General features: G+C 36.5%; 1 protein-coding gene across 1 annotated transcript; it reads left to right on the top strand.

Annotated features, from left to right (window-relative positions):
• The first annotated feature begins 2811 nt into the window (after positions 1–2811).
• TMPRSS11D (transmembrane protease, serine 11D) lies at positions 2812–19638 on the top strand. Its single transcript, XM_008071151.2, has 6 exons — positions 2812–2950; positions 5157–5195; positions 7074–7251; positions 13318–13581; positions 15244–15382; positions 19477–19638. Exons 1-6 carry the CDS (start codon positions 2827–2829, stop codon positions 19636–19638), a joined length of 906 nt encoding a protein of 301 aa, XP_008069342.1. The 5' UTR covers positions 2812–2826.
• Positions 19639–21825: the final 2187 nt, after the last annotated feature.

Genomic DNA, 21825 nt, shown 5'->3' with positions numbered 1-21825 from the left:
ACTGGAATTTTATACATTTCTTTAATCCTATTTCAAAATGGGAGTGTACGCAACCTGGATTTAACACCCATATCTTTAGAGCATTTGCCTCTGTCAGAATCAGGAACACATGAATTTTTGCTGTTGTTATCAATTTCTTAACTTAAAGATTCTGGGACTATATAGGCAGTATCAATGCAGATTCAAACATCATTATGAATTCTAAGTGAAACTTCTTTTTTCTATCTAAAACTGGATAATAAAGACAGATAAACTTTTTTTTTAATCGAAGTCTCATTCTGCCATCCAGGCTTGAGTGCAGTGGCATAATCATGGTTTACCACAGCCTTAACTTCCTGGACTCAAGCAATCTACCTCAGCTGCAGGGGGCCAGCCCCCGCAGAGAGATTTAGGGGGTCTCTTGGAAGGTGGGGCAACGTCGGCGATTATTCTGGAAAGATAAAAAGAAAGAGAAGAGGGGAGAAAGAAAGAGACTGGACTCCTGCTTAAGTGATCAGAAGCCGTTTAATGAGTGTAATCTCAGGACTTTTATCCCCAAACTCTGCAAAGTCATCATCACAGGAAACAAAGGTAGCATGTGGCTTTCACATGAACAGGTCCAGGTGCACAAAGGACACCCCCCACTCTCAAGCAAATGTTCTTTCATATGTAAGGAAGAACATGAGGAAGAACAACCACAAATTGTCTTTTTGTATCTTATGCTAACTTAATGTTCCCCAAGCCAGTTTCTTATATGTCTTAATTGTATTACAACTACATCATCTTGAATTAACATCACTCAATGTCTAAATCCCAAACCACCATAGTGAATTATTAACTCCACTATTATGTACTAATTCAAACTAGTTTTTATTAAAACAATTGCTGCTATGGTTACACTCTCCTAGTACCAGCTGACCTAATTCAAACTTCACTAGGCCCCCTAAATAAAACTGAACTAACCATACTTCTATAATAAAATGGTTACTTAAATTTTCTTAATCTATATAAACTATTTTCTAAAACCTATATCTACAAATTTCTAAAGGTCACATCAAGAGAACCTGTGACCTGTACTAAGGCTCCTCAATGTGACTCAAAGTCAAACTTAAATTGTGATAAAGCAAAAAACCATAAGCCATGGGGAATGGGAACAATAGACTCCTAGGTTAGCTGTGTATGTTCCGGTCTCAGAGTTTTCTGTTAGAGCCAGCCGGAGCTTTTCTTGGTAGTTTGTGCCAAATGAAAAAGGAGGGAGGGAATGGGTCAATGGCTCCCGAACACATCCTAGTGGTCTCGGGGTCTACGGCCCTTCCTGATCCCTAACGCTCAGTGGGCCTCCGTGGCCGGCTCCCAACACTCAGCCTCTCAAGTAGCGGGGACTACAGGAGCATGCCACCACTCCCAGATAATTTTTTGATTTTTTTTGTAGAGATAAGGTCTCGTTATGTTGCTCAAGTTAATTTCTATATTTTATGAGATAATGAACAGATTTTTTTTTTTTTTCATCCTGATCCATGCTTTCTCTGAGGGATTTAGTTCTTTGAGACTCCTGGGCTTATTCTGAAATCTCAAGTCCAACACCCTATTTTGCACTTAACCCAAGGTCCCATCTCCAGTCTCTATGCAAATGTTAAACACAAACTTGTTGAATATTCCAGTCTTACCACATAGTATTTACATTCTTCTTTATTTTTGGAATTTCTTTACTTTCATGTGAGCTCAACTTTGCATTTGAAATAGAATTTTTATATTTTATCTAGCATTTCTGATTTTTTATATGGAAGGTTTTTTTTTTCATTTTTTAGGTTTCCGTGCTGATAGACATGAAAGTGGTAATTATTTGTTCAGTGTCTGCTTCTCCGTCTAGATGGCAATATCCATGAGAATGGCGACTGTAAATCTTGATCACAGTTAATTTCTGAAGCTTAGAATAGTGTCCAGCACAAGAAAGTGCTTATTTGGTACTTGTTAAATAAATATTATGTTAGTATCTGGAAGAAATATGAAGTCAGAACTGGCAATTGAGATGAAAGGAGAAGCCCAAGAGTGAATATGAAAGCTTCAAAACCAAATTCATTTAATGCACTTTTCAGAAAAGAAGATAGCCAATATGAAGTGGATGAAGTGGTTTATGTGACAAGTTTCATAGAAAAAAAGTGGAATTTACCTAAGTTTTAGATATTTAGAATATTTCATCAAGTCTAAGTTTTATTTTGAGGAACATCTATGGTTAATTGAAATGAGAGAGGGAATCGTAACATATAACTATGAAAGTTAAAGTTTGCTATTGTGACCAGATGAATGGGTCTAGATATCAGTAAATTGAGCCTCTAATGCACACATATTTGGAACCTCATCACTTTGTAAGTTTGTATAAAAAGATGAGTTTTTAAAATTTAAGATTGGTGACATAATAATACTTATGGCACTGTTTTACTATAAAACTTCCTTTAAGTTTTATGTATATTTTTTCATACAGTCTTTATAACAACCCATTTTACAGATGAGGAGACTTAGATACAGAGAGACCAGGAAACTTAAATAACTTACCCAAAATCACACAGTAAAAATCATGTATTCTAACTTCAAAGTGGTTTTACTGTGGTAGCTACAGTGAACTGTGCATTGAAATCAAGTTTGCGGAACAGTATTTGTGATATAACATGCATGCAATCACTGGTACATGAATCTATTCTAAAGTTGAATGCCTTAAATATATTATTTTTAAAAGATTTCATGAGGAAGAGTGTATTAAAAAGCAATAGGAAAATATAATTATCCATTTTTAAAAATATCTTTATGATTTACAGGCAATATGGTGGTGGTGTGATAGCAGATGTTGTCATGAAATTTCGATTCACTAGAAATAACAATGGAGGATCAATGAAAAGCAGAATTGAGTCTGTTTTACGACAAATGCGGAATAACTCTGGAAACTTGGAAATAAACCCTTCAACTGAAATAACTTGCAAGTACCATTTTTCATAAGCCATATTATTTTAATATATCCCTCAAGCTTACCAAGTCTCATTCACATTTTAATTAAGTGAGATACTGACTTTTAGAATTAAGCTTTATAAAAACAATACAGTAAAAAGCTAAATATAACATATAACTCTATAATATAAAACATCCTAAGATTTAAAGAATCATTTGGCATTTATATAGTGAATTTTATTGGCTAAAGATTATTATTAATTATCCCTCCAACACTCTTTAGGAAGGATGTTATAGTCAGGTGTTCAATTGTAAATATGCTGTGGAAAAGGTAAATAGATGCTCAGGGTCAGAGAACTACTTAATGATCCACTTCACCAACTCTTTTATTTTTTCCTTTGTAACATTTATTACAACTTTTATTCCCAACTAAAAGTTAAATATAGCTGTCTAGTTATTGATATGCTAAGGAAAGAGGAGCACTGTTTTTTAGGTATAGTTTTAGTACTTCATACACATTTTTTCTTCATTAATTTTTATAATAACCATGTCTCATAGATACTCTTATTGTGCTCCCTTAGAAAAGATCGATTGACCAAGCTCATACAATCAACATGTAGGAAGGTCAGGATTCAAACTTTAAGTCACTCTTGTTCAAAAAATGCAGAGTGTCCAGCTTTTTCAAGTTTTCTGTCTCCAAAAGGATAATTTGGCTCCACTGAAGTTGGCAAAGCAGATGTTGTGAAACCTCTAATGGGAAACGACTTTGCCTAAATTGATTTTACAGAGCATGGAAACTTGTCTTGAGAAGTTTGAATTTATCTTATAGGAAATAAGAAAATTCAATTTAAAAAATTTCAAGTGGGAAATCATATGATCTAATATACATTTTTAGAAAAATCAGTCTGGTAAAATAGAGATGGATAAGTTGAAAAAGTGCAAAAGTGGTGGCAGAAAATTCGGTTTAAAGGTTATTGTAATATTACTGGAATCAAATGATGAAAGCATGAACTAAAATAAGCAAAAGGAATAGGGAGGATAGGCCTAATTCAAAAGATAGTCAGGGGGTAGAAAATATAGAATCAGGAAGCCAATAAGATATGGGAATGATGAGGAAGGAGGAATGTGAGACAATGACAGATTTCTAGCTTCCAGTAGAAGTGGTGTCATTTAGTAAAGGAAGAAATTTAACATTAGTAGCAAATTTTGGATAAATTTGGGTCACAATGCATTTGAGATGGCTATTGGACATGCAGAGGAAATTGTCTTGTACACAAACCTTAAACTGAAATAGGCAGACCTTCACTATCTGGAACCAACATGTTTTCCTTTCCAGGCTCCCGACGATGTCCCTACATGCAACTTATACACTAGCTATCCTGACTATATAGCTCCACAAACATCTTACACCTCCACGCATTTGTGCCCACTACACCTTCTCACGTGGAATGTCTTTTCTTCTCTTGTCTTTCTGAATAACATTCCTGTTAGATCTTCAAAATACAGGCAAATATCATTTCCTCCAGCTCAAACGTTATTTCCTCCACGATAACTTCTATGATTCTTGAAGTAGCATTAATTACTCTCTACTTTCTTCTCTCTACTTTGCACTTAAATTTATTTGAATGATTTCTTGATTAATTTTTATTTGCAAATAATATAAGAAGAGCCCTTATGAGGACCCTATTAGTGAGGACAAAGCCTCTGTATTTTGCTCTTGGTTAAATCTGCAGCACTTAAGAGTAACATCAGTAGAGTAACATACATATACATACCTATATACTTCTCTATGTGTAATATAGGTATGCTTATTACTCTATCTCTATATACTTGGAGTATGTAGAGGTATATAGATATATACTTAAAGGTATATATAGGTATATATTTGGATACATGAAATTTAACTTCTCATAGCATTTATCACACTGTGTCTCAATGGCTTCCTTATGTTTCTGTTTTCCCAACTAAACTGAGTAACTTAGCAGGAATATCTATGACTTGATGAGAAATTAAAGTACAAACTTGTGTGCATAATAACAAATTGGAGAATGGTTGTAAACACAGAAATTTCTGGATCCTGTGACTTAGGGATTGTTTCAGCAGGTCTGGGATTTGTATTTTAGCAAACTCTCCAAGTGATTCTGATTCTGGTTTCTTCAAGAAATTGGGTAAAATGTTGTATAGTCCTTATTGTGTTTATCTTAATCTCACTCTTTTTTTTTTTTTTTTAATGTTAGCAATCACTGACCAGGATACAGTAAATATGTTCACTAATGGTAAGTTTTCAAATTATTTTGTAAATATATTTTGCCAAAATATACAAAGTCAAAGTGAAAGTCTTTTGTGTTCTTTGCCAAGGCAGTGACTATGAAGTTGGTGCCTTTATTCTTAGTTCACTCAGATGAGTTGTTAAAAAAAGACGCGGCTGATTTCACTGGCCCATGGAGTAAGAGGTTTTCCCTGTCCTTTTAGAAAAGGAAGAACACTGCAGTACTTTCCACTCTGTACTTAAGCTCAAACTCGTAAAAATGTTCTCGGCAGCTTTGGGAAACTTGTATTGCCCTGGTTCTATGGTGGCATTTCTATAGACTTGCAAATTATGTTTGATGACACCTTTTATGTGGCTTCTCCTAACCACCAGAATAGCTTGCTTTATTGTGGATTCAAATTAACCATAAGGTATAATAAAAAGAATTACAAAAAGCCTTCTCTATAACCTGAAGGAAAAGTCACTACTCTCCAAAATTGCCCTATATATGCTCAGGTTAGATAGCAGAAGTACAATCCCTAGACAACTGCGTTTATTTCTCTGACCAAAAAAAAAGTTATTAGAAACTAGTTCAATGTACCTAGAAAACTGATCTGTCTAAGCTTAAGCAGTTCTACATGGTAATGCTCACCCTATGGGTGCTTTTCAGCTTCATTATATATTTATTTCATACTTTCTTCTAGAGAAAGTGTGCTTAAGTAATTTTTTTTTTTTAGTCACTGTCTCACTCTGTCACTCAAGCTGGAGGGCAGGGGCATGATCACAGCTCACTACAGCCTTGACCTCCTGGACTCAGGCAATCCTTCCGCCTCAGCCTCCTGAGTAGCTGGAACTACAGGTGCATATCACTGTACTCCTCTAATTTTTCTTATTTTTTGTAGAGACAGGTTCACAGTATGTTGCCCAGGCTCAGTGCTTCAGTAATTTACTAGGGAATTTGTTGGGGGAATACAGCAAAAGAATCTACTTCCATGTATATTCTTAATGGAAGTCTGATTCTCTTTTTTCTGGGAAATTTACTAGTGAAAAACAAAGCCTTTGGGTGGTTGTCCTGTTGAAACAGGGCACAACTCGAGAGCCAGTTCAGTAATAGAAATTTACCTCTAATTTCTTAGTAAAATAAACAAGAAAAACATATCATGGAAATGGAGGCTTAAAGGAATTGACTGACCATCCTATTCTAGCCCATTTCAGCTCTGGCCAGTGGAATGCTCATGGGCTCTTGGATAACATTTCAATAAACCTCATCTAGATACTAGAAACTCTCCTTCACCCACAAGACTATTCTGTGGGCCTACAGATACTCTTTTTTTTAAAGGGCACATTTGTTAATAGAGAAGCAGTTTCTGGAGGCAGATTAGAACCTCCATGATGAACTGCGATCCACTAAGAAGTCTTCAGATAAGACCAGCTTTCCTCCGACTTCAATATGGATGTGAGGTTCTCATCCAGACGTAGCTTCCCATGTGTCCTCTGGAGTGAGTCTGAGAGTCAGCATTTCTAACAATCTCCCAGGGGAGACCATACAGTGAGCAGCAGGGGAATCAAGAAAAAGGACAATTCCCAGGCGTCTGTGATCTGAGCTGGCATAGACCAGTCTTAAACCCCACTGATGAGAAATTCCGAGAACTCGGAAGCTGCTCCAGAATCTGAAGCCCATATGCCCATTAAGTTCAGAAATGTTCCCTAAAATGCAGTCTACAGGCAATAGCAGGCACACATGTAGTCTCAAAATATATCATTCAAGCTTTTTGGAAAGTCTAGCATGTCCTGGGGAAGAATGTATAGGAGACAAAAGTTATAACACATGGAGAAGTTCTGCAACCTTTCTCAAACGTAAATGAATCATGATCTTCTCAGTAAGTGAGTGCTTTTTTCTCACTAGAATGTGGGGCCCGTTCAGACTTAATAACATTGTCTGAGGAGAGAATCATTGGAGGCGCTCAGGCTGAGGAGGGAGGCTGGCCATGGCAGGTCAGTCTACAGACCAACAATGCCCACCACTGTGGAGGCGTCCTGATCAGTGACGTATGGATCCTAACAGCAGCGCACTGCTTCAGAAGGTGAGGCTGCTGCTACCTACCCATCTGGGAACAATTAGGATAGACAGGTACATGAAGACTCTACGCTCTACCCCCAGGATTGAATTGAGCCAGAAATAATTCAATGCAAAAGAATTAATAAGTCTTTTCTTCCTATTTATAAGAGCAAAACTGTTTTTTCTTCTTTAGCTTGCTAATTTGCTGTGATTTCTCTGTTTCAGTTAATAGTATAGCTTCGTAGTAAAGAACAAAGATTTATGTCAGAATATTTCAATTAAATATTAGCTATGATAGTCTAGGAAATTTACTAAACCTCCATAAGTCTCGTTTTTTTTTTCAAATTAGGGACATGATGCCTTAGTGTTATTGGTAGGATTGACTATACTAATGTAAGCATATGTTAAAAGTTAGCAAAATAAACTGTTGTGGAGGATTTATACATCATATCATAAAAGTGGATTGACAGGCTAATAGTTGACCTAGAGACTGCCCCATGCCATTGATTTATTCATTCATAAAAACTAAGTAACTGGTATGAGCAGAGTAATATATTGTAGAAGCTACTAATATAACAATACACTGCTTCTGCCCTCATTATATTCTAATGTTACAGTTAGAATGCACAAAAACAATGATCGATTATAGTGAGTAGCATAGATTAAGTTAATTTAAACAATTTACAAGAATTTTTAATCAAGGTGACTAAAGACTGTTGCTAACACTAGGGTAATAACCTGCCAGTCGAGAGTAGGTTGCATAAACTTACCCTTTTGGTATAAGGTAAAGGCCACACTGCTCATAATAGAAGGATTTTAGATGTTGGCATAGCTAAAACTTGTTTTATATTTGCCTTGTTACTGGGACTTCTTAGACCACAACAGTTGATGGGAACTAAACTCAAAAACATGGTGATCTCAGGTGTGCCCTAACCTTACCTATTCCCTTCACAGACTTTCCAAATAATCTATCACTGTCTAAATTCAACCTCCTATCACACACGCAACGCCTTCCATAGCCAGGTCAATCCAGACTTATTTCTCAAAGTATGTACCTTGAACTTCAGAAAAACAACATTTATTCTCTTCCCCAGAACTCTGTCTATATTTCTATACCTACGAGCATTTGCTCAATCTGCTTCTTCTCCCTGAAATGTTAATGTCATTTCAAAATCTCCATTTCTTACTGTTTGAATTCTGTGAAATCTTTACAGTTTCAAGAAGTCCTTTTTAGAACTGAGAGCACTACCTTATAAAACAGTGACCGTCACAAAATTTGTTTATTAAATTAAGAAGGAATAAAGGTTAACCAGGTAGGGTATACTTTCTGAACTAAAGTTTTAAGAAACTCCCAATTTATTCTGAGTTTTTCTTATGGCTCTTCTTATAAGTTAATATTTTAATACACAGTAAACAAATTTGAAATTGTAAAAGATACTTGCAGAATTACCGAGTCTGATTTAGATTGGCAGATTTATTGCTACATTCCACATAACACAAGAAACGAAACTCACAAAAACATTTCAAAATCCATTGCCACTTGAAATACCAAAAAGTAGAAATGGCATTCACTGATTTCAATTATGCCTTGTGTGTGAAAACCAGAAATGCAAATGCCTGGACTTAGCAGGCACTTTTAGCTTAACCAACTATGCAATAGAAACCTATTGGATTCTAAGCCCTATTCAGGCCCAGCCACCAAAAGCTAAGAAATAAATGTCACTGTAATGAAAATCACAATTACAAATATCACCAATGGCTACCAAAGGAATCCACAGAACATCTTTGAATTTTACCTCCCCAAATTCTTCTATTCACTACCACGATTGATCCACTGGAGCTGACAAACTCTGTGAACCACACATTGGCACTCTCCTTAAAGACCTGACTGTCACCGAGGACCACCAATAAGGATTTGTTTGGGGGCATGACCAGCTTTACATCTAGGTACCTAGAAGTTGCGAAGTCCTATTAGAAATGATTACTGAATTGTCACCTCTTCTATGAAGGTTTCCCTGATATTTTCTTGTCCATTGTGTTCTACAGACATTTGTTTAATCATTTGCCTTCATGAGTTATGATAGTTTGCATATCTCTGTCAGGCTCCTCCATTGGGACATGGAGCACCTCAAGAAAGAGACCATGACGATGTATATGTTTAATCCCAGAGACTCATACTACTTCTTATACAAAGTGGACACTTAGCAAAGTCTTATAATTAATGAAAATGATTGCTACCTTCATTGAGTGCTTACTTCGTGCCAAGCATTGTACTTGACATAATGCACTTGTTTCATTAATACTTAATAGCTGTGTAAGAGGGCATCATCAATCACATCCTGCATATAAATAGAAAACCAGAAATATTAATTAACTTGCCATAAATAAACTGCTAATATGTAACATAGGTAAGATGTAAATATAGTCTGGTTCAAAAACCGTTCTCTTATTCACTTACTGGAAGAAAAGAAAGAAGGGAGGTAAGGAGAGAGGGAGGGAAGAGAGAGAGGAAAAGAGAGAAAGAAGGGGTCCTTTGAGAATCCTTACTATAATGATCTCTAACAAAAGTTGAATGTGTAAAAATCACCGATTTGCTTTTTTAAAAATTGTTTTCTTCAAAAACTTTAGTGTTCACTCTCACACAAGCTATTGAACCTTATAAAAGTATTTTCTAGATATACAGTGTTTATTTCCTGTATTAACTCCACTAGTGGAACTCCACAAAACTCTTACATTAGTATTATTTGGTTACATTTTGTTTTTATTCAACACTTAAAAGCAATGTTAAGTTCATCAGCCCTCCGGTTCAGAGATGTTTACTTTCATCAGTATGTACAGGGCCTTTCTCTCATTTTATATTTTTTCTCCTATCATTCCCAAATTTTACTTCCACTGCCCTCCCCCATAGGCCTCTTACTAATATATTTAAAATATGTAAAAATAAAAATAAAGATGCCTTTCAGTGTACGTGTACCTGCAACACCTGTAGGGCTGTCTTTGTATGATGTCTTTAATTACTGTAAGTAGCATCGTGTATAAGTCTCATACTGTTTCTTATTATTTTCACTCAATCCCAGGAATTCTCATCTGGTCTACTGCCACATGGCATTCCACAGTATGCATCCATCATACTTCCTTCAACCAGCCAGGTTGTTCTAACTTCCCACTGCCACAAAAAAGCACACATACACACAAATCTCCATTTCTGTCTTTCTAAAAACCTTCAGGAATGTATTTGAGATATGTACCCAGAAGTGCATATGCACTCTGATAAATATATCAGAATGCTTACCAGAAGCTTACATCTTTACCAGTAATGCAAAAGAGTTCCATTTTTTTTTTCTCCACACCAATATTTGGTATTATTTTCTTGTTTAATTTTTGTCTTTCTTTCTAATACATATTAGATGCTCATTTTTGTAATTTCCGTTTTTCAGATTACTGGTGATTTCGTATAATTTGAGTATCCATTTCACATGTCTAGGGTTTCGCTTTCTATAAATTGCCATGAATATTCTTTGTCCATTTTATAATTGCGTTCTTATTCATTTATTATTGGTTACAGACTTTTAAAATATATTCTATAAAAATGTTAGATATTAAATATTGTCAGTATTTTCCCATGGTTTCTTTCCCATCTGGTAAATACATCTATAGTATGCTTAATTTTGATTTAATGACATTCATTCATTTTTACCAGATGACTTGTATTTTGGTTGTTTAGTCAAAAAGTTTTCAATTCTTAGGTGGCAAAGATATGTCCGACTTGTTTTTAATGTTAGTGCCCATTCTCTCTCTCTCTCTCTCTCTTCCCCCCAACCCTATACACACATACACACACACACACACACACACACACACACACACATACACTTGCATACACACACACGAGGGGACTTCAATAAGTTCATGAAAAAGTGTAACAAAAATTAAAATAATAAAAAATGTGAACTTTATTTCTCAACATACACTCCATCAAGTTCAATACACCTTTGTAAGCAATGATACCAGTCATTCATTCTAAAGAACTGAGTCCCCAAAATTTAACTATATCAATGTAGTTTTTTTCACATTATTAACGTGTAAAGAAAAATAGGTATTCTTTAAAAGGTTTTTAAGATTAGGAAACAAAAAGTAGGCAGGAGGAGCTATATCAGGACTGTAAAGTGGATGCCTAATGATTGCCCACTGACACCCTTGCACAACTGCCCTTGTTTGAAGAGAGGAATGATCAAGAGTGTGATTTTGTGGAGAAGGACTCTCTGGTGACAATTTACTGGACATTTTTCTGCTAAAGCTTTGGCTAAGTTTTTCAAAACACTTTCATAATAATAAGATGTCATTGTTCATTGACTCTCCAGAAAGTCAATAAGCAAAATACCTTGAGCATCACAAAAAGTACTTTCCTTTTTAAAACAAATTATCCATCTGTAAACTGCTGATTTCTTTGGGTCATTGGCCCCAGAAACTTTTTATAAAGCATCAGTGATATCACCATTCTTCCACCCAAGTTTTTCCATTACCTTTGCCCTTGTCCAATCTGCTTTTGCTTTGACTGGACCACTTCCAACTCTCAGCCATTGCTTTGATTGTGCTTTGTCTTCAGGATTATACTGGTAAAGCCATATCTTATCTCCATTTACAAATCTTCAAAGAAATCCTTCAGGATCTTAATCCCACTTGTTTAATATTTCCATTGAAAGCTCTGCTCTTGTTTGCAGTTGACCTGGGAGCAAAAGTTTTGGCATACATTGAGAGGAAAGTTTGCTCAACTTAAAATTTGAGTGAGAATTGTGTACACTGAACCAGCTGATATATCTGTGGTGTTGGCTATTGTTTCTGTCATTAATCACTGGTACTCTTCAATTAGGGCTGGAACAAGATAAATTTATTCCTTACAAATTTTTTTTTTTTTTTTTTGAGTTGGGGTCTCACTCTTATTGTCCAGGCTGGAGTGCAGTGGCACACTCCCGGCCACTGCAGCCTCGACCTGCTGAGTTCAGGTGATCCTTCCACCTCAGCCTTCCAAATAACTGGAACTACAGACATACGCCACCATGCTCAGCTAGTTTTTGTGATTTATTATAGAGAAGAGGTCTCACCAAGTTGCCCAGGCTGGTCTCAAACCCCAGACTCAGGCAATTCTCTCACCTCGGCCTCCCAAAGTGCTTGGATTACAGGCTGAGCCATTAAGCCTGATCTTCTTGCAAATTGATGTGGATGATCTGCCACTGCAGGCTTCATCTTCAATATCATCTCTTTCCTTTAAAAAACAAGTTATACATTTATAAGCTGTTTATTTGAGGAGACAATGTCCCATAAACTTTTTATAAAGCATCAATGATTTCACCATTCTTCCACCAATGTTTCATCATAAATTTGATGTTTGTTTTCCTTCAATTTTAGCAGAATTCATTTTGCTCTGATAAGGACTCTTTTCAAACTGATGCTTTATCCTTCTTGGTGTTTAAGCTAGATTCTGTTCAGACATGTTATAAAAAATTAGTATGAGTTCAATTTTAGTGCAAAAAAACTTTGAAATCCTTTCATTGTTTGTTCATAATACATATTTTTCATGAACTTTTAAGGACTCCCAATCTTCAACAATTATCACACTTAATCCAGAAAAAGTAGTCATCCATTAATAAGAAAAGAATGGCCCTATTTTTAAATGGAGTTTTTGTATAAAGGAAAAAAATAAGGATTGAAAAAAATAAGTTAAAGCTAAAATATTCATTATTTCAGATTTCTTAATTGGAGAGTATAGAAAAGGAAGAAACCAAGAGATTTGTGTTATGTTACTTATCACCAAAGTATCATAATATCTTCACAGAAACAGAAAAACAGGAAGATGTTCATCACCCCAATATACATTTTCTAAAATCTTTCTGTTTCTTTAGACAAGTGACCATTCATTCTTCCAGTGATAAGTTAAAACCCATTTAAAAGCTTGCAATGCAGGAATACACAGCAAAGAGACATGACATGGGCCCAGTAGTTCCTAGGTGGTAGTATGGGATGGCACATGAATCTAAATATCTGAAATGCTCCCAGATTTTCTATGTAAATGGCATGTTTTTATATTCTTTAGCACCTCTGATCCTCGTCAATGGACTGTCACCTTTGGTATTTCCACAACATTTCCTACACTGAGTAAAAGAGTGAGAAGTATTATAATCCACAACAATTATATACCTGCAACTCATGAAAATGATATTGCACTTGTGCTACTTGGCAACAGTGTCACCTTTACCAGAAATATCCGTAGAGTGTGTCTACCAGAGGCTACACAGAATATTCCACCTGGTTCCATTGCTTATGTAACAGGATGGGGATCCCTAGAATATGGTGGTAAGTGTCTCAGAAAAAAACAAAACAATTTAACAATAAAAAACACCATTTATTTACTATTATGCAATTTTTTTTACAATTAGAAACACCTGGAGGCCAGGTTCTATAGAAAGAATTATCCCATATTCTGGTCAGTCTAAGCTCTGAATACCTTTGAGTTTCCTGAGCAGAGCAAAGTAATGCCCCAGAAACTAAGGGATTTTGAAATATAGTAATAGGAAAATGTTTTTAAAAAATAGAGAAGATATATGAATTATTTAATAATCCAGAGATTCGATGAGATTCAAATGGCTTCCCTTTTAAACAAAATAATAATTATTTTTTTTCTTCTTAGAGATGGGCTCACTCTAACTCAGACTGGAGTATATTGGTGCTTTCATAGCTCATTGTAACCTTGAACTCCTGGGCTCAAGTTATCCTCCTACTTCAGCATTCTGAGTAGTTAGGACCATGGGCTCATGCCATCTTATCTGGCTAATTTTTTCAAATTTTTTTTAGAAATGGAACCTTACCATGTTGCCCAAGCTGACCTCAAACTTCTGACCTCAAGCAATACTACTGCATTGGCCTCCCAAATCACTGGGAGAAATTAAATATAAATTCTGTAAGGGTTTTAAAAGCCCATAAGGCATTAACTGTCCTTTAAGGTATTCTGGGATGAAATAAATCCTGCCTCTATGGCAAGAAACTCCATGTGCACATAAGCATTGCTCATATTTGTTTATTGAATGAATAATATGGAAATTAAAATGAGGACAACGTGTAAGAACAAGTAGAACCAAGGAGAAAATACAAGTCTCTGCCGCAGAGTGAAATGGGAGCATCGATGATTTCCATGGATTTTTAAACATGTTGTAGACTGTGTTTTCAAGGAATCATATAAAGCCTTAATTGTCCTAGAAAGTGTCTCATTGTGTTCTTGTGGCCCAAAGTAATTTGGTGTCATAGATAAAAATTTGTGCCAGTCATGAAAAACTAGGGCAGTGTCATTCTGAGCCTGCATCAATATAAAATAGATTTGCTCTTTAGCCTTGAAACCAGACTGGTTTTTCTTTTGATGCTGAATTAAAAGTTATTCAATATGTAATTTTCCAATCCGAAATCCATCAGTGGATAGTTTAAATGCTATCAGTCCATTTTAAAATAGAAAAAGTGCCGGGCTCGGTGGCTCAGCCTGTAATCCCACGCCTTTGGGAGGCTGAGGTGAGTGGATTGCCTGAGCCCGTGGGTTCGAGACCCGCCTGGGCAGCGAGACCTCATCTCTACAATAAATCAAAAAAAATCAGCCGGGCATGGTAGCGCATGCCTGTAATTCCGGCTACTTGGAAGGCTGAGGCGGAAGGATCGCCGGAGCCCAGCAGGTCGAGGCTGCGGTGGCCGGGAGCGGCCACTGCACTCCAGTCTGGGCGACAGAGTGAGACTCCAACTCAAAAAAAAAAAAAAAAAAAAGAAAATGTATTGATTGTCCCTAAAGGTTCAAGGGACACTAAAGAAAAAAAAAATTTGTAAAGGGGTTATCTTTATTATGGGAATTTTTCTTGGGAAGAAACTCAAGTATATCTTTAGAATCTTTTATTAATGAATCAGAGTACAACTATTTCTTCTCAAATTCATCATGTATGTATCCTGAAGTCCTTTTCCTTCTACTTTTATACTAAACAGGCAGCACAGTTCCAGATCTAAGGCAAGCGCAGGTCAGAATAATAAGTAATAATGAATGTAATGCCCCAATTAGTTATAATGGAGCCGTCTTGCCTGGAATGCTGTGTGCTGGACTACCTCAAGGCAGAGTGGATGCATGCCAGGTAAGCTCAAGACAATCTCATTCGTGTTGTTATCCAAGAAGTTTACACGCACTTACTAGCATGTGATACTGTGATAGGCATAAAGGTGGCAGTTAAAAATACCCAGCCTTGATCCTATAAAAATTTATGATCTAGATTTGAGAAATAAAATTCTTATAATCTTATCTTTCACAATGTTAAAGTAGTTAACATTGCAGAGTAGTTAACCACTCAAAACTCAAGAATCAGAAAGACCTAGGTTTAAATTTCTTAAGCTCTATAATCAAGTCTCTTTATCTACAAACTGGGGATAATAATAGTATTATCTAACTTTTAAAGTGCTACTAAAAATTAAATGAAAAGTAAATATATCAGGCATATGCTAAACAAAGACATCCTGTTTTACTATTAATATTATAGTAATAATAAAATCTGTTTTACTATTAATATTAATGTAAACCATGCTCAGTTGTGTAATAACTTTAATCTCAACTTCTATACAGTGCTAAGTTTTAAAAGCTCAATCACTCACTTAAGTCATAGACTATAATTGAATTTGATGATGCAAATAATATTTGGAACACCTTGAAGATAAAAAGTTTATACAAAAAGTCACAATACCTTTCACAATAATGAAACAATACAAATAAAAAAGAAAAGTAAATATTTGAATCTAGCTCCTAATTTTTAGCCAAATATACAAAAACAACCAATAAATATGAAATTCAAAACTTAAAGTTGTTAGATTAAAATTTTAATGCCAAAATTTTAAATTAAGATATCTAAACTTAATTGATATAGCCGGGCTTTGTGGCTCAGCCTGTAATCCCGTGCCTTTGGGAGGCTGAGGTGAGTGGACTGCCTGAGCCTGTGGGCTCGAGACCCGCCTGGGCAGCAAGACCTCATCTCTACAGTAAATCAAAAAATCAGCCAGGCGTGGTAGTGCATGCCTGTAATTCCGGCTACTTGGAAGGCTGAGGCGGAAGGATCTCCGGAATCCAGCAGGTCGAGGCTGCGGTGGCCGGGAGCAGCCACTGCACTCCAGTCTGGGCGACAGAATGAGACTCCAACTCAAAAAAAAAAAACTTAATTGATGTAGTTATATCTTTTAATAGGTTTAATTCATATGTCTTAAATCCAAACCCATATACTAACAGAAATAGTTACTTAGAGTTAGAAATTAAAGATTTTTTAGCCTGGCATTTTTAAAAATCTGTTTTCTTGAAAAATCTGCTGCTGTTTTCCTGGGAAAATTGTATACATAAAGACAAGGCTTATGATTTTGCATCAAATGTTATTGACTTTCATATTTAGCACTTACAGTCTCTAAAACTTGGACAAGAGTAATACTTATGCAAAGACCTCAATTTTTGAGCACTCTTCCCAAAATGAAACTTTTTTATCAACTGCAAGAAGTGTGTAGGTGACTTTTTTTTCAATTTTCAAAATACTGTTAATTATGTGATCCTTCATTTCCTTTCAATGGAGATGTCTCTGTGAAGGTTTATTGCTCCTCTTCTTATTTCTCTTTTACTGCTATTCCTGTCACAACAGATTCTCTGTTTTCATAATTGTTTTCCAAAAAATTCACCAATCAATAAACAACACACCCCCACAATAACAATTCCAGACCTACTAAGAGCATTAATAGAACTTAAAGTTATACATGAGAGTTAAAAGTGTTAATCTTGCTTTGTTCTTTTACAATTTCCCTTGCCTTCTACATAAACAAATTCTCCTCTTCCTTCTAGCTCAGGACAATCCATAACTCATCATGATATCTTCCCTGTTTGTTCCACTTTAGGCCTTACTGATTTTCAGCTGAAATACTGTGAGGCATAGTTTGTGCCTCAAAAAACAAACAAACAAAATAGCACTTTACCCAAGAGCTTGTGACATCCTATTTATTTCTGTTTATACTTTTGTTTATTAATACATTCGTTCACTCAAAGAAATTTTATTATTTTCTGTGTACCAGACACTATGTTAGCACAACAATACATTCCCTGCACTCAGCAAGTCTATTGTCTAGAAGAGAGGACAGAAGTTCAAATGTCTGCAGTCAGGCAGTGAAACTGATCAGATACAGAAAGATAAGGAAAAATTATGTGTCCCTCTTGGTTTAACATTTTCTTGCCTACTCTTGAAAAGACAACATGCAAAATAATTTCTCATTATTAAAAAAAAATCTCAGCAAAAACACAATCATAAGGAAGTTTTGAGAACTGGCTAACTGAAGTTTGCAAGAGTCATCTAAAAGAGGGAGGTGCGGGCCAGCTCCATGCACTACTTGGCATGCAAATTGGTGACTCACACACTGACTCTTCTCCCCATCTAGAACTGTCATTCAACAGGTATGGAAGAGCTAGCTACCAAGAGCAGTCAAAAAATAGCTAACTATTATAGAAGCACACTTGATAATAGTAGCTGACTTTAATTAGTACGGACGATACACCAGGCTTTATGTGTTAAACCCATAAAAACATGATTTACACATGAGAAAACAGGTGCAGCAAGCTATTAGTCATCTTACAAAAGGTCTCGGAGTTGGTAAGTGGAAGATTCAAACCCTAACTATCTAGTTTTGGAACTCACAGACTGCATTATGCAGTATGTAAGACACACTAAATTTGTCTCCCCAAATTTATTTTATTTTTTATTTTTTGAGTCAGCGTCTCACTCTGTCACCCAGGCTGGAGTGCAGTGGCACGCTCATGGCCACCACAGCCTCGACCAGCTGGGTTCAGGGGATCTTTCTGCCTCAGCCTTCCAAGTAGCTGGAATTACAGGTACACACCACCAAACCCAGCTAATTTATTTTTATTATTATTTATTGTAGAGATGAGGTCTCACCATGTTGCCCAGGCTGATCTCGAACCCGTGAGCTCAGGCAATCCTCTCACCTCTGCCTCCTAAAATGTTGGGATTACAGGCGTGAGCCACGGCACTCAGCCTATTATTTATATTCATAAACATTTTTTGATTGATTGGTTCTTATTATGATTGGGTGGAATCTCATAAAGAGTGTTTTGCTTAATGCCATATAAATGTATTCACCAAAAGAATACTTTTGGATGATATACTATGTATCAGACATCATGCAGGGTGCTAAGCACAGGAAGATAAGAGAGACTTCTAGAAATTCATTCATTAAACAAATATCTCCTGTGGGCTAGAAGCTTATGGTGTAGCAGCATCCAGAATAAGTATACTCCCTTTCTTTTTGGGGGGTTTTTTGGGGGTTTTTTTGTTTTTGTTTTTGTTTTAAGCTGGAGTCTCACTCTGTCGCCCAGACTGGAGTGCAGTGGCCACTCCCGGCCACCGCAGCCTCGACCTGCTGGGCTCCGGCAATCCTTCCGCCTCAGCCTTCCAAGTAGCCGGAATTATATTATAGGCGTGCGCTACCACGCCCAGCTAACTTTTTGATTTATTGCAGAGATGAGGTCTCGCCTGCCCAGGCAGATCTCGAACCCGCGGGCTCAGGCAATCCACTCACCTCAGCCTCCCAAAGGCGTGGGATTACAGGCTGAGCCACCGAGCCCGGCTTATACCCCCTCTCTTTTTGGACCTTACAGGAGAGCTGGAAAAACATACTCAACAAGAGACATAAATAAATTCGGTGTTGCAGAGACAGGGAGTGGCTGCTTCCAAAAGAGCTGACCAGTGGGAGTATGCTCAAATAAGCACACAGATGTGCTTTTATAAAATAATAAAGAAACAGTGACAGGGACACACACAGGGTGTGGGGCACAATGATGGGGACACAATGAAGAACTAATCAAGCACAAAGCTGGAAGGGGTGAAAGTGAGGCAGAAAGCAGGAGGTCAGAGGTTTCCTGAAGGAAGCAAAGCCTGAATGAGTAGGAGGCAACTAGGCAGTGACTGAGGGAAATTTGGAAAATGTGCTTCTCATCTTCTTCTCAGACTTGCTGAAGGAACAACTTGCATTTCAATAATTTTTCCATGACTTGCTATAATATTTTGCAAGGAAGTAGACTGACTTTATTGATTTAATGGAAGTGACTTCTTCTGTGACTGACTGCCATAGACATAAACTCCTTAATATTATGGGTTTGGCTTTGCACTAACGTAACCAATCATCTTGTTTCCCTCAGGGTGACTCTGGTGGCCCTCTGGTACAGGAAGACTCACGGCGGATTTGGTACCTTGTGGGGATAGTGAGCTGGGGAGACCAGTGTGGCCTTCCAGTTAAGCCAGGAGTATACACTCGAGTGACAGCCTACCGTAACTGGATTACCCAACAAACTGGAATCTAGTGCAATAAATGCATCTCTGTTGCAAAATCTGTATGCAGTTATGCCTGTCTGAAATCCCAGAGCTTTACTTTTCAGCTGAAAAAAGAAATTGGAAATGTCCTATTTTAACATCCTATTGCCTAACTGTGGATTGACAATTACTATTTAATCTTTCTTTATAACTACAGGCTTTCTATTTTCTCGATAGAGAAAAAAATGAATCTTGCACAGTACTGTGGCTGTGTAAACAAGCAGCACATTACACTAATTACAGAGTTAGCAATTTTATTTCGGTTGTGATAAGTACGGGTAGTGAGAAAAACAGGCACTTTGAGAGTGCATGCTAGAGGAACCTGGACAAATCTGAGGGGTCACGGGGGTCTTCTCTGAAAAAAATCTTATTGAAGCTGATAAATGAGCAAAGTGTAAAAACTTGTGAAGGAAGAAGTGGTAAAATAACATTCAAGACGGAAAGAACAATGTGAGGCAAGAAAAAGATGTTTATTTAAAACTTCTGACCCGCCTTGGCAGGCGAGACCTCATCTCTACAATAAATTTTAAAAAATTAGCCGGGCGTGGTAGTGCGCGCCTGTAGTTCCAGCTACTTGGAAGGCTGAGGCAGAAGGATCACCGGAGCCCAGCAGGTCGAGGCTGCGGTGGCCGGGAGCGGCCACTGCACTCCAGTGTGGGCGACAGAGTGAGACTCCAACTCAAAAAAAAACAAAAACAAAAACTTCTGGTTACTCAATATTTTATAGGTGGAGTCCTAAAATTTAAAATGTGAAAACCATTTTACAGTCTTATAGCCTAATCTTCATTATCCTGTAAGAAAACTCTCCCATAGGAACTAACTGATAAACTGTATGTATTTAAGTTCAAAGCTCACTCCTCAACTGAGACCAAAAGAATTATAAATTATTTCCATGATGACTTTTATTAAAAATATTCTTCATCTACATAACAGAAATACTCTATCTACACCATAGAAATCTGAGATATGCACTGGCACAAACTTCTCGGGTATCTTACAACTACATAGTAGCTTTTTAGCAACTAGATAATTTTAAGAACTGAAGATTTGATCATCATGAAGAATTTCCACTACCAACTTTCTGCTACTAGCAGTTATTTTTGAGGGTAAAAGGATCCTTAATAGATAAATATAAGTAATGAATGAACTGAAATTCAGAAAAAGAAAGGAAGAGTTGATTTGCAAAGAGAAAGTTTAAATAGCCTAAAGTCAATAAAACTATTGAGAAATGGAGATGGAAATCTTTTTCTCTTCCTCTCTTCTCTCTCTCCTATACACACCCCTTCAGAGAATATAGTTAAATAAAATCCATTAAAATTTAATGGCACAACAATCTATAAAGTCTGAATCATGAATATTACTGAGTTGTTATGAGCTCCTACTGCTCCTAAAGCTTGCTTATTCATGATCCTCTGTGTGTTAGGACTTTCTCCATCTAAAAGCTAACTCCCTACACTTGGATATCAAAACCACTCTATGCATTGTGCTGAAAACTTCTTGTATTTCCTGATGTAAAGTTGTGAACATACTTGCATTAAAAGTATTTCCTTTTAGGGAAAAAGTCGAAAATGTAACCAACTCTGGGTGAAATGTACAAATAAATCTTTGCTACATTTGTTTCAAATAAACTCCCTTAAAATAGTTTCCCTGCCTAATTATTTATGGAAGTTATGATTTCTAAAGAACAATCCCAAACAATTTATTTAATTGGTTCTGCAAAGAGAGAACTGCCAACTAAACTCTAAAGGTCTGGCACCTTCTGCTGCCTGGTAATCAAGCTCTACAACTGGGGCAAGCATTCAGCTTGACACTCCTTCACTGCACCCTGTAAGGACAGCATTAAACTGATCATTTAGAGGGCACCTCAAGAACAGTGTGTCTCTGTGCATGGGTGTGTTTGTATATTTCTATGTGTGTGTGTCCTCAAATAATCATCAACATATTTGTGTTTATTCCTGTATATTGAAAACTATATAAAAGAAGGTATTTATTTAGCAGAAAACAGAGCAAATTCAATTGTTTATTGAAAACAATAAAAAGTTATTTAGAAAAATACGCATATTTTATGAAAAGACATTTGAAAAACAGATCACCTATTTTAAAAGCTTTTCTCTCTCTCTCTCTCTCTTTAATGTCCTGGTGGGTTCCATTTTCCTAACTCTTAAGTAACTTTTAAT

Source organism: Carlito syrichta, unplaced genomic scaffold, assembly GCF_000164805.1.
Source record: "Carlito syrichta isolate Samal-C Ts95f unplaced genomic scaffold, Tarsius_syrichta-2.0.1 Scaffold314127, whole genome shotgun sequence".
Classification (NCBI taxonomy): domain Eukaryota; kingdom Metazoa; phylum Chordata; class Mammalia; order Primates; family Tarsiidae; genus Carlito; species Carlito syrichta.
Note: the sequence above shows the minus strand (reverse complement) of the source record. Positions and strands in the feature narration are given on the sequence as shown.